This window comes from Pinus tabuliformis, chromosome 5_2 (assembly GCF_031772625.1).
Source record: "Pinus tabuliformis cultivar Carrire ecotype Pingquan chromosome 5_2, CPIR1, whole genome shotgun sequence".
In the NCBI taxonomy this organism is placed as follows: Eukaryota; Viridiplantae; Streptophyta; class Pinopsida; order Pinales; family Pinaceae; genus Pinus; species Pinus tabuliformis.
The window spans coordinates 155,884,699-155,902,485 of NC_142306.1; the positions used below are offsets into that span (position 1 = coordinate 155,884,699).

The following is a 17,787-nucleotide window of genomic DNA, read 5'->3' on the forward strand; positions in this document are numbered from 1 at the left end:
AGTAGCAACTCCCTCCTCCTTGGTCTTGCCCTGTTAGGTACTGTTTTGACCACAGTACCCCACCAGCTTCGCTCCGCAACTCACCCACAGCCTCCTATGCCTCAGCAATCTGAAGGTCTGAGCCTCTAGGCTCTGCGCAATCCCAGCACCAGCAAAATTTGCACCTCCTGGCCTCAGCGTCGATCCTTCTTGACTGAGAAAGATGGTCGGGCGTTGCGTAGGTCAGGTCTGCTCCTCTCTGCCTCAGCGCTGATACTTCTCCTGGCTTGAACTGATGACACAGGCTCTCTGCGTCACCCCTTCCTTGTTGCTTTCTGCTAGGAACAGCTTTTGTCACTCGGGACAGTTGTTTCCGCTACTGCTGCTTTGCTCAGCTGATGCCTTCAGTTATCCTGTGATTTGCAACCACGCTCTGATACCATGTTGGAATTTCTAAGTCTATCCGTTGGAAATTCTTCTTGTACTATATGATTTATTTCTTCCTACTTGTTCAGTTACTTAACAAGTTATTTACCATGTAAATACTGAAAAATAAATACAAGTACGATATCAACACATACAGATCATCAACTGAAAGAGACAAGCACACAAGTGACGTCGTTGTTTTTGGACTAATGTCCCTGGAAAAACACAATGCGGGAAAATCGGTGCAACTATTCAAAGGGTTTTATTATTATGCAGTTCCAGAATACAACCAGGGTGCCAAAAATGGCTCACCCAACAAAAACTACCCTCGGCAATAGTACCTCTCAATCAGAGACAAATATTCCGGCTAAATCACCAGATGAACGATCCCACAGCAACAATACAGCTTCCGCTGCTCTGCGTCACCCTATCCAACTTTCCAGCTCCAATCTGTCCGACAAAAATCTCCTAGCGCTGCCTCTAGGGCCTGCGTCAGCCTCTCTGGCCCAGCATCAGCCTATCTGGCCCAGCATCAGCCTATCTGGCCTAGCATCAGCCTCTCGAGGCTCTGCGTCAGCCTTTGGAGCCTTTGTGTCTCACACACTGGGCCTCTCTGGCTTTGCGCAACTCCTGGCTACCTCTGCATAGCACCCAATTGCCTTTGCGTCAACCTCTTTGGGCTCTACGCTATCTCTCTGGTACCAACTCTGCCTCTCTGCTATGTATTCACTACCCCTCACTGTTGATCATTGATTCTATCTCTCTTAGCAAACCCCGCTCTAGAGAATAAAATGACTGATCACTCCGATGTGTTCTCCAACTGACCCTCAAGCCTCCTCTTATACTTTTCTCGTTGGTCCATCAACGACCGAGAATAAATCTCTAATCAACAGCTAAGATTAGATTTGGCTTGATCCATGACTTTTGGAACATTCTAACCCAGTTTTATATTAATACCCATTAATATTTGCTTTTTCATAAGTTTAGACTTGGGAACTCCATTAAAAATATTAATTATTTTAATATCTCCCAAACCGGTAAGAATCTGCCCAAACCATTTCTGGGTCTTGGAGATCTCATGTGCTTTAGCCTCTCCAAAAATTTTCGTGGCTAGAGCACATCCGATGCTACCCCAAATCAACATGAAGACCGAAACTAGTTACATTTTCTAACATCATTGATGTCAACATTCGTCAATGAATGCTCTTAATATTTGTCAGGATCACATTAGTTGGAATCTCCAACGAAAGGATGGCTAGAAACCCCAGTAGCCCAGCAATTGTTGAGGCTTTTTAAGGGATGAAGCTAAGTGAATTTGATCTAAAGATCATCCTTATTAGATGCTCCTCGTCAGGTCGATTCCGATGGTATGTTGCATGCCATGAAAGCCTTCACGATTTGGGAGTTATGCCTATTTGAAGATGAAGCACCCATTTGTAAGCTAAAACCCCAACACCCTGATGATGTGGCATGACATTAGAGGTTGGCTTAGGGCACATTAAATAAAGAGGTCTAATATAATTTCTCCTGAACCAACATATTTATAAAGCCTAGGTCTCTTAATTTATGAATCCCTCTATCTCAGCACCAGCCCATAATAGTTTAAACCTCTAGGAGGAGAGGAAAATGGTCATTTTTGGGCTGCATGTGGAAGATTTGGATCCTTCTACCATGTCTTTTTATGTGACTTTAGCGATCCATGACCTTTTGTTGCATAATTTCAAGCTAGATTCAGGAACCTCACACAACCTCATGCCATTATCAGTGATGGAATAACTGGGCTTGGAAATAAATAAAGTATACAAGGATTTGTACTCCTTTAACTGCATGAGGGTCAAGTGCTTAGGCATGATAAAGGATTTGGTGGTAAACTTGGCTCAGATCTTGGTGAAAAGTGTGGTAATGGATATACTGGTGGCTGATATACCTCCTCTTTTTGGAATTCTCTTATCCATATCTCGGGGTTCAAAGGTAGGTGGCTCTATCAAGCTGGATCTGACTTATGCCACCCCACTTTTGGAGGTGAGCAAAGAAGATTGTATAGAGAATCCCGGTTTGTGAAAACCATGACCCCAGCTAAAGGCTCAGAGAACTCCATAGTGGATGGTAAAGATGGAGACATCTATTATTTGTTCCTATAAGAGGATGAGACCTTCCTAGAGGAAACATCAATACACCTAACAGGGAATTCAAAGCACTTCTGACCAAGTGAAAATAAAATATGGAAATTATACGTCGATGGAGCAAACTCAAAAGATGGAAATGGAGATGGAATATTGTCGCTATCTCCGAAGGGTAGCATGATACCCCTCTCATTCAAACTGGAGTTTGAAGTGGCCAAAAATGTGGTGGAGAGGCTAAGCCACATGAGTTCTAAAGAACCCAGAAACTGTTTGGTGAAATTCCACCTGAATTGTATTTTATTAAAATAATTAATATTTTTAATGGAGTTCCTAAGGCGAATCAAGTCATGTTTTAATCTTAGCCATTGATTAGACTTAATCTCGGTCGTTGAAGACTCAACAGGAAAAATATAAAATGGAGGCTTGGGGTTCATTTGGAAAAACACACTGAGAGAACGAATTGATCTAGAGTTTGATTTCTGGGGCTAGGAAGCTGAGAAATTCGAACTAGGTAATCATTCAGCAACAGAGGGGCAGAAGGAATCCGGGCGGACTTTCTGGAGAATAATGACAGAGAGGCAGAGAGAGCTTGTGGAGGCAGTGCAGTAGCCGGGAGAGCTGATGTTGGGCTAGTCTAGGCCCACGCAACCTTGGCGCAAAGAGCCAGAAGGGCCAGCACAAAGGAGAAAGTTGTCTGTCACGCAAAACTCTGAACTATCGAAACAGCTGGGATAGCTAATGCAGAGGGCAAAAGAGCTGATGCAGGGTTGACACAGAGCTTACGTGGGGCCAATGCAGAAGTAGCCAAGGTTAGCCAGTCATGTTTCCGGATCAGCCGGAATTCTGCAGGGTGAAGTGAGGTAAAACTCATTCAAATTTTCCGCTAGTATTTTCTCTATAAAGGATTGCTAGATAAGCATCCTAGATTTGTATTCAGATATTTCTCCTGCATAATAATAAATCCTCAAAACTGTTGCACCGATTTTCCCGCATTGGGTTTTTTCCTATGTTGCACGGGAACCGTTCCTGAGAGCTGGGAAACCCGTTCCGGTGGTTCCCACGCTCCTTGGAACTTTGGAGCTGCAGAGGAACGTTCTGTTTTCTGTGGGAACGGTAAAAGAAACTTTGGACGGTTTCCGGAACTCGTCAGACTTAAATTTGCAACGCTCCAGCGTTCCCATGTGAACCCATGTGGAAATTGGAATTGGCAGCGGTCTTTTAGCTATGACAGCTAGTTTCGAACCAAACATTCCTGTATGGTTTCGGTGGAAACTGCCAGCGTTATATGAAAATTGGCTACTTGAATTCACTAATTTAGTAATTTTCACTTTGAATTCACGCACGAAATTGCAGAATTTAGTAATTGAATTCACCCATGAAATTGTATAGTGGATTACTAACAATATGGTAAGTCAAAAATACTGTAAACCCCAAAGAAAAGGACCTGGGCAGAGAAAGACGCACTGTTACACACTGTATGATCAGAAAGGGAAATACGCAGTTGTTATTAATAGACGATGCACTATTCGTCTTTCCACCAGTTTCTGTGGATATGAATGGGCGGGAATGTTTTTGGCGCCAAAAAAAACCCTTCAGTTTTTCCATAAATGCTGGTTGCTACACCTCTTTTCACTGAGAGCTTTAGTTGTTGTTTGGCGTTGACAGCGGAGAGCTAAGTGTGTTGAGAGCGGAGAGCTGAGTGTGTTGAGAGAGCTAAGTGTGTTGAGAGTTGGAGAGCTGCCCTTCAGCAATAAACTACTCGTTTACTTGTTTCGTTTTCATAAGTTCAGGTAAAAAAACAAATCAAGCATATTTTATTTTTATTTTTGTTTTTGTTTTTTATATATTCGAGTTGTTTGGGAATGCAGCATTTAAAAATTTAGGCGGAGAGCTCATGGCTTAAACATTTACATATACGATTCAACATTTTACTCAAATATGTATACAACGCAACTATTAATTCAAAAGAAAATAATAAGACATGGCTTCAAACTTAAAATTGGTATCTACACTACACTAGTAAAAAAGTGCCTTTAAATTTGTTATGGATCACTAAATTTTTTAAAGAAATATCTGCAAATTCTTTTTCTTACCTCTGTAACTTTTATAACTTATATTAATGTAATTTTAGTAAAGGTTCATCGTATTGGTAAATATTATATCTTTTTGGTAACGTAGGAGACATATGTCAACACTTATTTTGGGTAACATATGTCAACATATATATCTTTTTGCTATGGCAGCAGCCTTTTTGATTATATTTTTTTGATTATATATATTATTTTTTTATTATATAATATTGCCGCTCCCAATTAGCCGTTTCCTGGAAAATTTGGGGAAACCTCTAGCCGTTCCAGACACCCGTACCCAAGTTCCCAACGTTCCCAAGTTCCAGAAACTCGTGCAACATAGGTTTTTTCCCATAAGAACTTCGGTAGACCTTGGTCATGAAGCATGGCACGGGTGGCTTCGATGATAATTCAACTCTTCATTTCAGCAACTCCATTTTGCTCAGGGGTATATGTCGCAATGGTCTCCCTCTTAATGTCAGCTTCTCTACAATAGTCAATGAATTCATTTGACTCATATCCTGTCCCATTATCGGTCCTTAATATTTTGATCTTCTTCCCTGTTTGATTCTCGACCAAGGCTTTGAAAGAGCGGAACCATTTGAACACTTTCGTCCTTCTTCTTCAAGAAATAGATCCATGTTTTGCGAGGGAATTTGTCCACAAAAATTGCATAGTACAAATATCCATCCAAAGATGTTACGGTAAACATACCTGATAGATCAGAATGGACCAATTGAAGAATATCGATAGACTGACTTTGACTTGAGGGGAATGGTCCCCTTGTATGTTTTCCAGCTGCACAACCCTGACAAACACCTTCATAATCTAAGTTGAATTCGAGCATACTTGTGACCATCTTCCTTACATCAGGTAAGGCTTTAAAATGAAGGTGAGAAAATCTTCGATGCCATAATTCGGATTGAAAGCCAGGAACTTACTTTCATCATTCGTAAGTGCGTGGGGAAACGAGAATGGGCTGGTCAGGTCTCTTTCCCATGCATGGTGGGTGGACGGAATCACTCAAGGATTGCTTAAATAAAGCGATATTCACGTATTGGAATCTAATTGCTAAACATTACAATTACAAAGCTAATTCTACTTAGTATTGAAATATAAGAAAATAATGTCTTTATTTCTTTATTGGCTGGGGACCTTTGTCTGATTGATCAGCAGACTCCAATCCAGGGTAAACAACCCTTCTGCAGAATTTGTGTATTTGTGTTCAGAATTTTTGTAGGTTATCCCAACCCGCCTGGTAATACCTTTCAGGATACTATTTTCTTCCCCTCAAACTGAAAGGACCAACCCAACCCTTCTCACTATTTTTTTCCACCCGGACCTTTCAGTAAGCCTTCTATTTCTTCCCCTCAAAAAGTAAAAGCATAATGACATATATAATGAGATATATCTATTTGTATACGATATATAGGGTACGATCGATTATGAGAGCCTAAAGCGTAATTACATATATAATGACCAGCCCCTTCAATTAAGTCGTTAGGTGAGGAATGAAAATCGCTCGACTAAAAGGAGAGGATGCTAACGCATGGCTCGACTGAAAGGCCGCCATCGATTTCTCGCTCGACCACCCTTTAGTTACTTATTTGAGAGGGGCCACCCAATAAGCATCAAGGACCGGCAGGGTGAGGGATTTATCGCTCATCCATCATATGGATGAGGGTGAGCCTGTCGAACTCTCGACCTATGGGAGAGGTACGTGGGAGGTCCGTTATCGCAAGTCATTGCTCCCAACGGACTTTCTCCAACCTGATAAAGACCTTCAACCCTGAATCCAAGTGAATGCATCTCTCAGGTTCCTTTTCCAAACATGAACCTTCCCATCAATGAATGTCACCTTGAAACCTTTATCTTCCATTGCAAAAATAGAGACCAGGTTCTTTTTCAGATCAGGTAGATACAACACTTCTTGTAAATGAAGAGTTTGACCTTGATTTAAGTGAAGAGTAACAGTTCCAATTCCTTTCACGGGATAATTGGCATTATCCCCAAGTATAATCTCCATATTAGTCTTATTTTCAATCAAATTTGAGAGGGCCTCCTTGTACCCAGTGAAGTGCCTTGAGGCACCACTATCAATCAACCAATGATCCAATGTATCCAAAGGAGAGGCGGTGAGGGAAAAAATAAGATAAAATTCTTTTTTCTTTTCTATAACATTAACTTCTTCATACCTAGAGTTTCTCGACTTCTTGGGAGGACAACCATTTCCATTTGGAGCAGCGGAAGCATTCCTCTTTCCTTTGAAGGCAGTAAGATTGTTTCCATTGGAAGGCTTGTCTCTTTCCATCATCCTTATTTTTTCTAGAGTGCATCTAGCCAATAATTTATCAAATCCTAGAATCATGTCATTGTTGAAGATGGTAGTGTTAAACACATCCCATTCTCGTGTAAGGCCTCCAAGTGCAATAAGAGTGAGCTCCCTGTCACCAATAACTTCTCCAATAGATAGGAGATCATTTTTTATTTCAATCATCCTCATGAAGTAGGATTGAATGGATTCTCCTCTATCCATCTTGATGTTTTCAACTTGTTCTTGAGAAAGAGAACTTGATTTGCATTATTTACTTTGAACATCCCAACTAGCTTGTCATACATCTCCTTAAATGTTCCCAAATCAGAAATATAGGCAACCAAGGCTTGTGAATAGAATCAACAATAATTTTCTTAGCTTTAACCTCACCTTTCTTGTACTTTGTTTGTGCAGCAGCGGATGCATTTGAAGGATGCTCCACTACTCTTCCTTTGACATAGTCCATGGCATCATTTTCTTCCAAAGTCAAATCTAGAGACATCTTCCATGCATGATAATCGGATTGGTCCTTAAGCTTGTCCTTGAATTTGAAGTAAGATGTAGTCGTCATTGGGACTAGTTCTTGTCCAACAACTTCCTGTCCAACAACTTCCCTTAGTGATTGTTTTTCCTCACTCTTGCTTGGGCTTTGTCTTCACCTGAGCAATGATCCAATGTTAATTTTAGATAACAATGGTATGTTCTATGCTTAGCACAATTTACTAAAATGCTCCTTATCAGCCCAATGACAATTTCCAATTATTTCCAGTAGCAATCACATTGACAGTAAATGCAGATAGAACATAAAAACATGTGCAAAAGACAAGCCAAGACAAGAGGACACAAGATTTGGCGGATGCCAGGGAAAAACCCCAATGTGGGGAAAACCCTTTGATCAAATCTTCTTATTATTATTCAATAGTTCAGCAGAGAGAGAGAGTACATAGATCAAATTCACTTGCCCAATACACAATCAAAACAGCCCTGTCAAAATCAGCAGTCAACTTCAACCCTAACCAGAAAGTCAACACTGGTCAAATCAGCAACAAAACTTCCTCCAAGCAGCTTGGTCAACAATAGTCCAATTCGGCCTTCAAGAAGGGTCAAAGTCAACCCAAAACAGTCCACAAAAACTTAGTCAACCCTGGTCAAACAACCTTAATTGCCTTGGTTTCTGTGCCAAAGAATGTGGCCTCAAGAGATCGGAATTCTGCCCAGAAAAATGCAATCAAAGACAATCAAACAACCCCTAGTCAACGTTAGTCTGCACTCTATATTTTCAGCCTGCACTTTCGCTTCTGAAATTTCATCCTTCTATGCCACACATGGGAGAGAGAGAGAGGTTATCCAAGTTGTACAAACCAATCAAGAGAAGAGAGAGAGAAGAATGATGTGTGTGAGTGATGTCCAAATGAGAAGAGAGGTCACTCCTATTTATAAAATTCGTTGAGGGTGAGGAGACAAATCCATTGGGCTTCTTAAGCCTACATTTGACTGAGGCCGACCTTGACAATTTGTGCATAAGAAAGAATAAATTCAAAATTCTACTTATGCTTGTCTGAATGAGATGATCTGTATATCAAACTTGGACCTCTCAAAAAGAGGAATCGAATGCAATAATCATCTCCATCAAATGAGTTGTCCCATGGTGGAATTTGGCCCTAGTTGCCAATTTTAACACCACTTAATTTTAAAAAATATTTTTTTACTACATTATTAGCAATGTGAATGAAAAATGGCAATAAGAGGGTGCATAAGAAAGTTTTAAAAAATAAATGAAGCTTGTTGTCCAAATATGGATAAAACCCTTGCATCGGCTCATGGGCATGAAAATCATAGGAAATGGCAAAAAAAACAAAGAAACAAAATGTTGGTAGGCAAAGAGGCAAGCAAGCATAACCCTAAATCTATGAAAAAAATCATTGACATAGGGGTTTTTAAGAACATACCTGTTAATGGAAGAAATGAAGTTTGTCTCACTGTTCTTTAATCTTCGATCCACAAAACATTCTTAGTTGCTAGTGATAATGGTTGTTTGATCCTCAATCCCTCATTGACAACCACCACAAAGCTCTTCCCCTTCCTTCTCCAAGACTCAAAAACCAAAATGAGCAAATGAGATGACCAAAATTGCTTTTTCTAGCAGCGGCCCAGCCTACTCAGCGATTTTTTGGGTCGTCGCGCAATATTTTGCCGAAATATCGACGATATTTCGAAAATATCATGATATTTTCAAGCAAGCCAATATCGCAATATTTTCTCGACGATATTTCGAAAATATCACGATATTTTCAGGCAAGCAAATATCGCGATATTTTCAACATTTTGTCGAAAATATCACAATATTTTTGAATATCGTTCATATTTCGGCAATATTATCAACACTGATTTCATCATTCTTCAAGGCCACCCCCACTCAACTTATCTAGGGTTTGTCTTAAACATTGATCTAGTCACCACTAATTTATTGTATTCCTAGCTGATTATGACCAACCTAGTCATTATATGGGCCCATAACACTTCTTAGGGAGCATACACTACCTCTTGAGTTGTGTATAAATAAACCCTGAGACTCATTTGTAACGTTACCTTCAGTTATTGCTCTCTTATACAAGATATTCATTCTTTAGCCTACAAATACCATACCTATCATTGTGTTGGATTTCATGGTGTGATCTATTGTTTGAGCGTTGTGCTCTAGCATTCTTAAGTAATTTCTCTTTAAATGTGCACTTGCTAGTTGCTTCTATTGTGTAGTAGTGTTGATATATCTTTTGCCCTAGTGCTGGTTTTCCTTCTCTATGAGGAGATTAGGATTTGCTGGTTGGTTCCATTGAAGCCTTTCAATTTCGTTTGGATCCCAACGCTCGCAAAACAATTCATGGCTTTTTGAAACGTTTTGCACACATAAGCCCACATTTCAAGTGAGAAAAATTCAAAAAAACAACAACAACAAAATGCCCAAAAAACCTACTGCACACCAATACTCGTGGTCAAAAGAATTTGTCATTGAGTATTATTGTTGTGGAAAGTTGTTGGTAAATCTGAATATTTTGTCTCATGCTTTTTTTTTGCATTTAAGGGTTTGTTGTGTGTTTGTGTTGTATGTGCATTGTATCTGATCTTGAAAAAATTTGACACTTTCGCTTCATATATTGTATCGATATATGTTTCAATGTAATTTAAGTCTATAATGATTACAGTATTTCTATTGGTGAGCAGAGTTAGGTTCATGACAGGAAGAAACCATTTAAGGAACCATTGACTAATGAAGCACATGTGTTCAACCACTGACCAATGAAGTTGACGAACCATTGACCAATGAGTTGTATTGCATGTGTGCAACCACCTAGATTAACTAGTCTCTATCATATTTTGTTGTTGTAGTAGAGAAAGCAGCCAAATAATGAGAAAACTTTCCCATGGCCTCAAAATATTTACATACTTCATTGGATTTCACAAGTCAAAATTGAAAACCAACTTAATCCAAATAAGTCAAAATTTTAGGTTTTCACAAGTCTAGCGAGAATGCAATGTGATATCATGTTGGAAGACATAGTTGACTGGAATGAAAACGTAAAGTAGCAAACATATGAGTTTTCCCTTCGGTACATTTATTGAGAATACGTGGCCAATCTTCGATTGTAGCCACGTGAGAGCTAACTATATGAATTTAAATGGAATGAATTGTTAGCTTGGGATTTTCATTTTTTCTATAATCATCCCCATGAATTTCCCTAAAATTTGGGGTGTCTCCACACATCACCATGAATTTTTCTAAAATGTGGAAGTGCCTCCACACATCCCCATGTGCATTTCCTCTCTCCTACATCTTGGAAACTTGGTGGAACGTTGTCTTATCTATTCTTTGCCTAAGCGGACCTAGAAAGAATTCACATACCACCATAGATCGACTATTTCTTATAACTTCAACAAGACTATTCAAAAATAAAAAAAGTAAAATTTCTTCGAATGTGTCTTGACTTTTAGAAAACAATAGTTGTTGAGTTTGATGAAACTTGCTTCACATAAAAATTAAAGAAGCAGCTTGAAGAAACAAAAGTGCCATTATTTTTCTTGATTTTCTAATTAAAAAAAAGATCTTTTCAATAAACAATTTGACATCTAGAAATTAAACACGATAAAACAGGCTAAACAATTGCACAATATTGAACTTGCCAAATCTCCTTTGGTTTATGCCAAACTTAAAAGACAAAAACCCTTAATCCTAAGGAATAGGAATTATCAAGAAAAAAAAAAAAAAAAATTCTTCAATTTCAAGGAACTAGAAGAAAAAAATCCTATCAATCACAGCAACATATATATACTACCAATCCACAGCTTGACTGGGGCTGTACAACTTGAGAATATATGTTTCCTCATAAGAGGTCACAAGTTCAAATCTAGAAGGGGGAAGAGTATGTATGCCTCCATAGACTTTAGCAATTAAATCAATGCACAGAGGTGGGTCTTTTTTCCCACAAACAAGAGGGTCTCATGCACCAATTTGGTGTCTAGCTTGGTTGTGACTTTAAATTAGATTATAAGTACAATTTGAAAGGGCCTAATGGTTAAGAGTAATGTTGCAAAAATCGCGATATAATCGCGATAACATCAAAAAATCGCGACTTTTTTCATTACGCCGATAAAATCGCTCGATTATTACAAACTTTTTTTTTTCAAAAAAATCGCTGAAAGAATCGTGATTTTTTCAAAATTATCGCGATTCGATAAGAAATAATCGCCAAACTCCCGGATAGCGCGTTTTATAAGGGAAAAAATGAAATTTTTTTTATCATTTTGAACAGAGAGCGGCGTAGTTTGAGAGCTGAGGAGAGGAAGCTTGGAAGGAGTCTACTAGAGCAAAGGAGGAAAAAGCCTGGAGATTTTAGCATCCCAAGCAAGAGAACTTCGTCTTTGGATCAAATTTCTTCGGCAAACCGTGGTTTCCAGGTATGGGCACCAAATTTGGCCATTTTGTTTTGGTTTTTTTCTTGTTTTTGCTTGGGTTTCTATAACCCATTGATTATCAATGATTTTTTAGTGGATTTGATGGTGTTTTTTTTCATTTTTGTTGCAGAGAGCGGAGAGAGTTCATTTTGGATTGAGTTAAGATTTTTTTGTTTGTTTGTCAAAAATTCAATGTGTTGTGTCATGTATGTAATTTTTTTTAATTTTTGTAACTTGCAATTCTTATTGTGCCATAGGTTCAACTTCAAAGTTCAAACTTCATCTTACATTAAAACTCAAGAGTTCAACCAAGTTACAAACATGTCAAGGAAATTGGACCCTCTGTGGGAATTTGATGAACCTAATGGAGGGTTTGATAGATTGAATTTGTTTTGCAAGTTGTATGGGAAGCATATGTCAAGGGGGGTTTATAGATTGAAGTATCACCTTGCACAAATCCCTCGACATGATGTAGGGCCTTGCAACAATACAAATGTGGAAATCATCCGAAGAGCCATGAAATCATTGGAAGAATTAGAGCAAGAGAGAGTGGCCAAAGCAGATATGAAGAAGCAACTAGCAGGGAGGATGTTAGGAGGTGAATATGGAAGTGGCACTGGTTCTACTTCAGCATCAATGTCTACAACCAACCCTGTAGCTGCCTCATCATTTTTTGTTCTTAGAACCACGTCTGGTTCACAACCATCTATCACTTCAATGCTTAAAAAAAATGTGAAAGAACAAGTTGACAAGTTGTTGGGCAAGTTTCTCCTTTGGAGTGATATTCATTTCAGCGTTGCAAGGAATAATCCATTTTTCCAGCCTGCTATTGATGCTATTGCAATTGTTGGCCCAGGGTACAAAATCCCTTCTTATGATGACTTTAAAGGCTGCATTCTTCAAAATGAAAAGGTTGACTGCACCAAAAAATTGGGGGAATTTAGGGCATCATGGGCATAAACAGAATGCACTGTGATGTCAGATGGTTGGACCGACCAAACAGGGAGAACCCTTATAAACTTCTTGGTTAGTTGTCCCAAGGGGACGGTGTTTATGAAATCTGTTGATGCATCTTCACATATCAAAGATGCAAAATTATTATGTGATTTTTTGGATATGTTTATTTTGGAGGTGGGTGCAGAACATGTTGTCCAAGTCATAACGGACAATGCTGCAAATTATGTTGCTGCTGGCAGGATGCTTATGGAGAGGCATCCTACTTTATTTTCGACACCTTGTGTTACATGTTGTATTGATTTGATGTTGAAGGACATAGGAAAAATTTCATTTGTCAAAGATATTGTTGACTCATCAAAAAACATTACAAAATTTATATATAATCATGCATTTATGCTTAGCTTGATGAGAAAATTCACCAACAACAAGGAGTTGGTGCGTCCCGCCATTATACAGTTTGCCACCAGTTTCATATCTCTTCAATCCCTCTTGAATTCTATGTGGGATGTGAAAAGAATGTTTCTTTCAGAGGAGTGGCGTGCTTTGACAATGAGCCGCAAACCAAAGGGAGAGGCCATATGCAGATTAGTTTCATATCAGGAAAACTTCTGGGCGGGAGTGCAGGAGGTGTGCACCATTACTGAACTTTTGGTAAAAGTTCTTCAATTAGTTGATGGTGAGAAACCCGCAATGGGCTATTTGTATGAGGCCATGGACAGGACCAAAGAATCCATTCAAGCCTACTATGATAATAAGGGAGATGAGGGGTTTCAGAAACAACTCCTCCTATGGGAATTGATTGATGAACGATAGAACAACACACTCCATCATCCCATTCATGCTACAGGGATCTACTTGAACCCCGTATTTTTTTACCCATGTGGATTCTTATTTGATGCTGAGATCATGGATGGATTCTTAACCTGTATTCAAAGGATGGTGCGATCTGTAGCAAAACGTGCAGAAATCTTCAAAGAAATGGAGATATACAAAATGGCAGGTAGCACATTTGGCTTTGAGATGGTTGTGGTTGATAGGAAGACTACAATGCCAAGTATTTTTTAGTTTGTTTCAAATTTCATTGTCTCTTCAAGTTCATAACTTCATACTTTGCTTCAACTTTCAAATTTCATTTTTTTTCTTATGTTTATCTTATTTGTATTTTTGTTGTAGATGCATGGTGAACTCGCTATGGTGCCAGAGCACCCCATCTGCGAAAGCTTGCCATTCGAATCCTCGGCCAAACATGTAGCTCCTCAAGATGCGAGCGCAACTGAAATGTATTTGAAAAAATACACAACAAGACGCGCAACAGGTTAAACTTAAAACTTAAATTATTCCAAATTTCCAATTAATTTTTTGAATTCATTAAATAATATTTTTTTTATAATTATTATTTTATGATCTTTGTACAAGCTGGATACCCAGCAACTTAATGACATGGTCTACGTCTACTACAATCTTCGATTGTGGGTGAAGCAACTTGAGAGGATACCTGATATAGAGGCCATCTCATTGGATGGGATTGACACCACTGCTGCATGGAGAGTTGAGACTAAGAGGCCTCTCATGGAGTCTGTCGATGATTGGTTAGAGCAGGAGGTAGTGGAAAGCGTAGAGGGGGAGGAGGAGAAGCAACAAAAGGAGGAGGTGACACCACCTACCTAGGCTACCCCTACCACCAGTAGAAGACGTGGTCTACCTCCTATAGCTCCTAGTTCTTCAGCTTCTAGAGCACAGCAGAGTCCACTGCCAACTCCACCAGCGTCTACATCTAGAGGGAAAGTGAAAGCTATTGCATTTTCTCACAAGAGGGGCAGAGGAAATCAGTAGTATTACTTATTTGGTTCATTTCATTGTATATGACATTATGACCCGTGATATGAGATACATTATTATATTTTTTGTTGATATTTTGAGGCTGAGTTGGGACTCAGGAGTCAGGACTTACTATTCAGGACATGATTCATTGTTATGTGTAATGTAGCACTAGAAATGATATTACACATCTTATATATTAGTTCTTTTATCATATTTACGTGTCAATGTATTTATTTTATGTTGTAGATGTTTTAGATATTAAAAATTTGAAAAAAAAATGAATATTTTTGTATTTTACGATTTTTCCCGATTTTTATAATTTTTTCCCATTGCCAATTTAATCCTGATAACGATTTTCGCAACATTGGTTAAGAGCATGTGTTTCCTCTTAAGAGATCACAAGTACAAATCCAGAAGGGGATAGAATATGTACACCTCCATGGACTTTAGCAGTCAAATCATTGCGTGGAAGCAAGTCCCTTGTCCCACAAACAATGAGGTCTCATACACCAATTTGGTGTCCAGCTTGGCCGTCTAAAATTAGATTTTATTATTATTATTACTACTGCAGTGAAATTGGTTAAATGGTGATACAAGAAATAGACAAAGTTTGTAAGATTCTAGAAACAAACAAACAAAGAGGATTCATACACCAATTTGCTGCCCAGCTTGACCATGACCTAAATTTGATGATAATGATGATTATTATTATTATTATAGCTCCACTGAAATGATGATACAGGAAATAGACAAAGTTTGTAAGATTCTAGATGCGAGCATGCATTCCCATGCTGTTACCTCGGAACATTCTTACCTGAAGGGATTGTAATACATCTTGGAATTTATGTCAGTCGAGTCCACAGCCACACAAAGAGGGTTTGAAATTTTTCTCCGTTCAATTTCAGTAGCTGGGTTGTCACGCTTCTCACGTTGAACCATCCAATAAGAAGCACGACGCTGATAAGGCCTAAGTTCTGGAAGTAACTCTGGAAAGTTGACTTCCAACATAGGTTCTTCTCTGCATTTATCAAATTTATTGTTTAAAAGCAAAACTTGTAAAACCACTTGGGAAATACTGAAGGTAACCTCTAAACAGAGATTCTAGATATCAAATTCAATGCATCACAAAAGTAATAAAATAAATAAAAGCCATACAATTTAACTTACTTGGACCGTCTTATGGCTTCATAGAAGGTGGCAGTATCAAAGTGATTATCTAGCTCATTACTAGCATCTGAGTCTGCCAATACAGCATGATCAGCTTCCCTCTTTTCCAATGTAGATACTCCATATGTAACTTCATCAGTTGTAACTTCCGGCCGCAGCCAAGATATAGCGTTCATCATGCTCTTCTTCCATGGCTGTCTCACAGTACAGGATAGCCCGTTGCTAACATCAAAGGTTTTCTTCGTAATAGCTATACTAATCCTGCACGATGATCTTATATCTACAACTTTGTTATGTTCATTCAACCTCAATGTCATGAACCCTTGACTTATTAAGTGGGCGAGGCTAGTTACACCCTCATCTGGACCATCAAAATGTCCCGAAAACAATACAGATTTTGATGAACCAATGGCCTCTTGTTCATTATTTTGGCAAGAATCGGTTAAGGAAGCCGGAATTAAAACTTCAACAGAAACATCATTGGCAGAAATCAAAGGCCAACTCCACCCCACTCGAGCATTATCACTCTTTGGCACTACTAATTTCAACCGCAAAGAGAACTCCATGGTTTCATACTGATCAAACTGGCAATGTTTGGAAAGGGGAACTTCTCCATACGTGACATCACACAAAATGACCTCAGCTAGCTCAAAATAGCTATCATCCCCTGGATTATGGTTTGAATCAATATCTACATACTCCACCCTTGTATGGCTGCTACCACTTTTACGAGTTACCTCTGCATTTCCTACCCCAAGAGGACTACTACAATGGCCTTCATGGGCTTCTTCTGTGTCACTCAAATTGTCGATGGGATAACTTTCAGCTTGAAGCTTCCTTGCTTTCCTGGGAGTGTTCTGTTTTTTTCTGGTCATTATTCTTCTGAGAGCTAGCGAAAGGCAAAAGGCAAAACAAAAAACCTATTTGTCAGGTCCAACAAAAATTATTTCTTTTGTCCTTTATATACATGCAAATAATGGTTTGTGAAGATAGCCATAGAATTAGGAACAGGCAAGCCTACCTACCTGGTGTTGTTTGCTAATCCCCGGTTTCAATTATAATGTAGACAATTCGAAACGAACTGAGCTAAAAACAGACAATTATCGCAGGCAGCTGATAGGAAGTTAGGTTGGTCTCTTTAGGCATACCCCGGGGATACGGAGATTCATGGAACTGTTCCTGTGGCTGTAACTTGTTATTGTCATGGCATTCTTATCGACGAAATTCAAAAGAAAAACGAAAAACCCATGATATGATTTACTGGAAAATTCATAATTCATAGAAGCATACATGCCTGAGCACTGAGCAAGCTTGAGGTTCAGATGGTAGTTAGAGCGCAGAGCCCAAATCCATAGTCGAGAAACCTTCCTTCTACATGAGCACGACTGAATGAACGAATTTCTCCAGTAAATGTTCCCCCATGCTTCACTCTCCCTCCAAAATGGAATCGAGGACCCTTCTACTCGATTTAGATATATATACAAATCAAGAATTTTTCGACCGGGTAATTTCCGAAATCGATATTTGAAAGCGGAGGGTTATATAGTAGACAAATTTAGCGTTCTCGGTTAGTCTAGCCTCTTTATTTTGTCTGAGTCCATTCTTCCAATGAGATCACTTTTTAATATTCACGAAGTAGTTACATTACGGATACAATCTAATTATTTTTCCAGTAATAATTATTGGTTGATCACTTTAACATATTAATATTCAAGGTGTAGTTTTATTAGTCCGTGGAAAGAAGGATTTCGCATCAATTAAGAAATAAAATTATAAGGGGAAAATAAATATTTATTTAAAAATATTTGATTGGATGATAATTTGAAGATTTTAATGTAGTCTTTTAACGAGTATCATAGAATTTCAGTTATGATTTCTCAATACAATAGATTTCGAGTGAAAATTTATGGCTATAGTTGTAATATTTAAGTTATTATTTTTTTAGATATTTGTGTAATAATTTTTTATTATTAAAATTTGG

At 38.6% G+C, this 17,787-nt stretch overlaps 1 protein-coding gene across 6 annotated transcripts in view; it reads right to left on the minus strand.

Moving 5' to 3' along the window:
• The window catches only part of LOC149157990 (uncharacterized), a 459,039-nt gene extending 441,698 nt beyond the window's left edge, over window positions 1-17,341 (minus strand). For 2 of the 6 annotated variants that reach the window (XM_089436071.1, XM_089436076.1), the window contains exons 1-4: window positions 17,101-17,341; window positions 16,832-16,979; window positions 15,807-16,695; window positions 15,454-15,657 (exon numbers count right to left, since the gene is read on the minus strand). In XM_089436071.1, the coding sequence (XP_089292197.1) occupies window positions 15,454-15,657; window positions 15,807-16,681 (1,079 nt within the window). In that variant the 5' untranslated portion in view covers window positions 16,682-16,695; window positions 16,832-16,979; window positions 17,101-17,341. Of the gene's footprint in view, window positions 1-15,453; window positions 15,658-15,806; window positions 16,696-16,827; window positions 16,992-17,096 lie in introns of all 6 variants that reach the window. The other 4 variants (XM_089436075.1, XM_089436074.1, XM_089436072.1 and 1 more) reach the window with 4 other exon arrangements.
• Between the last annotated feature and the right edge of the window lie 446 nt (window positions 17,342-17,787).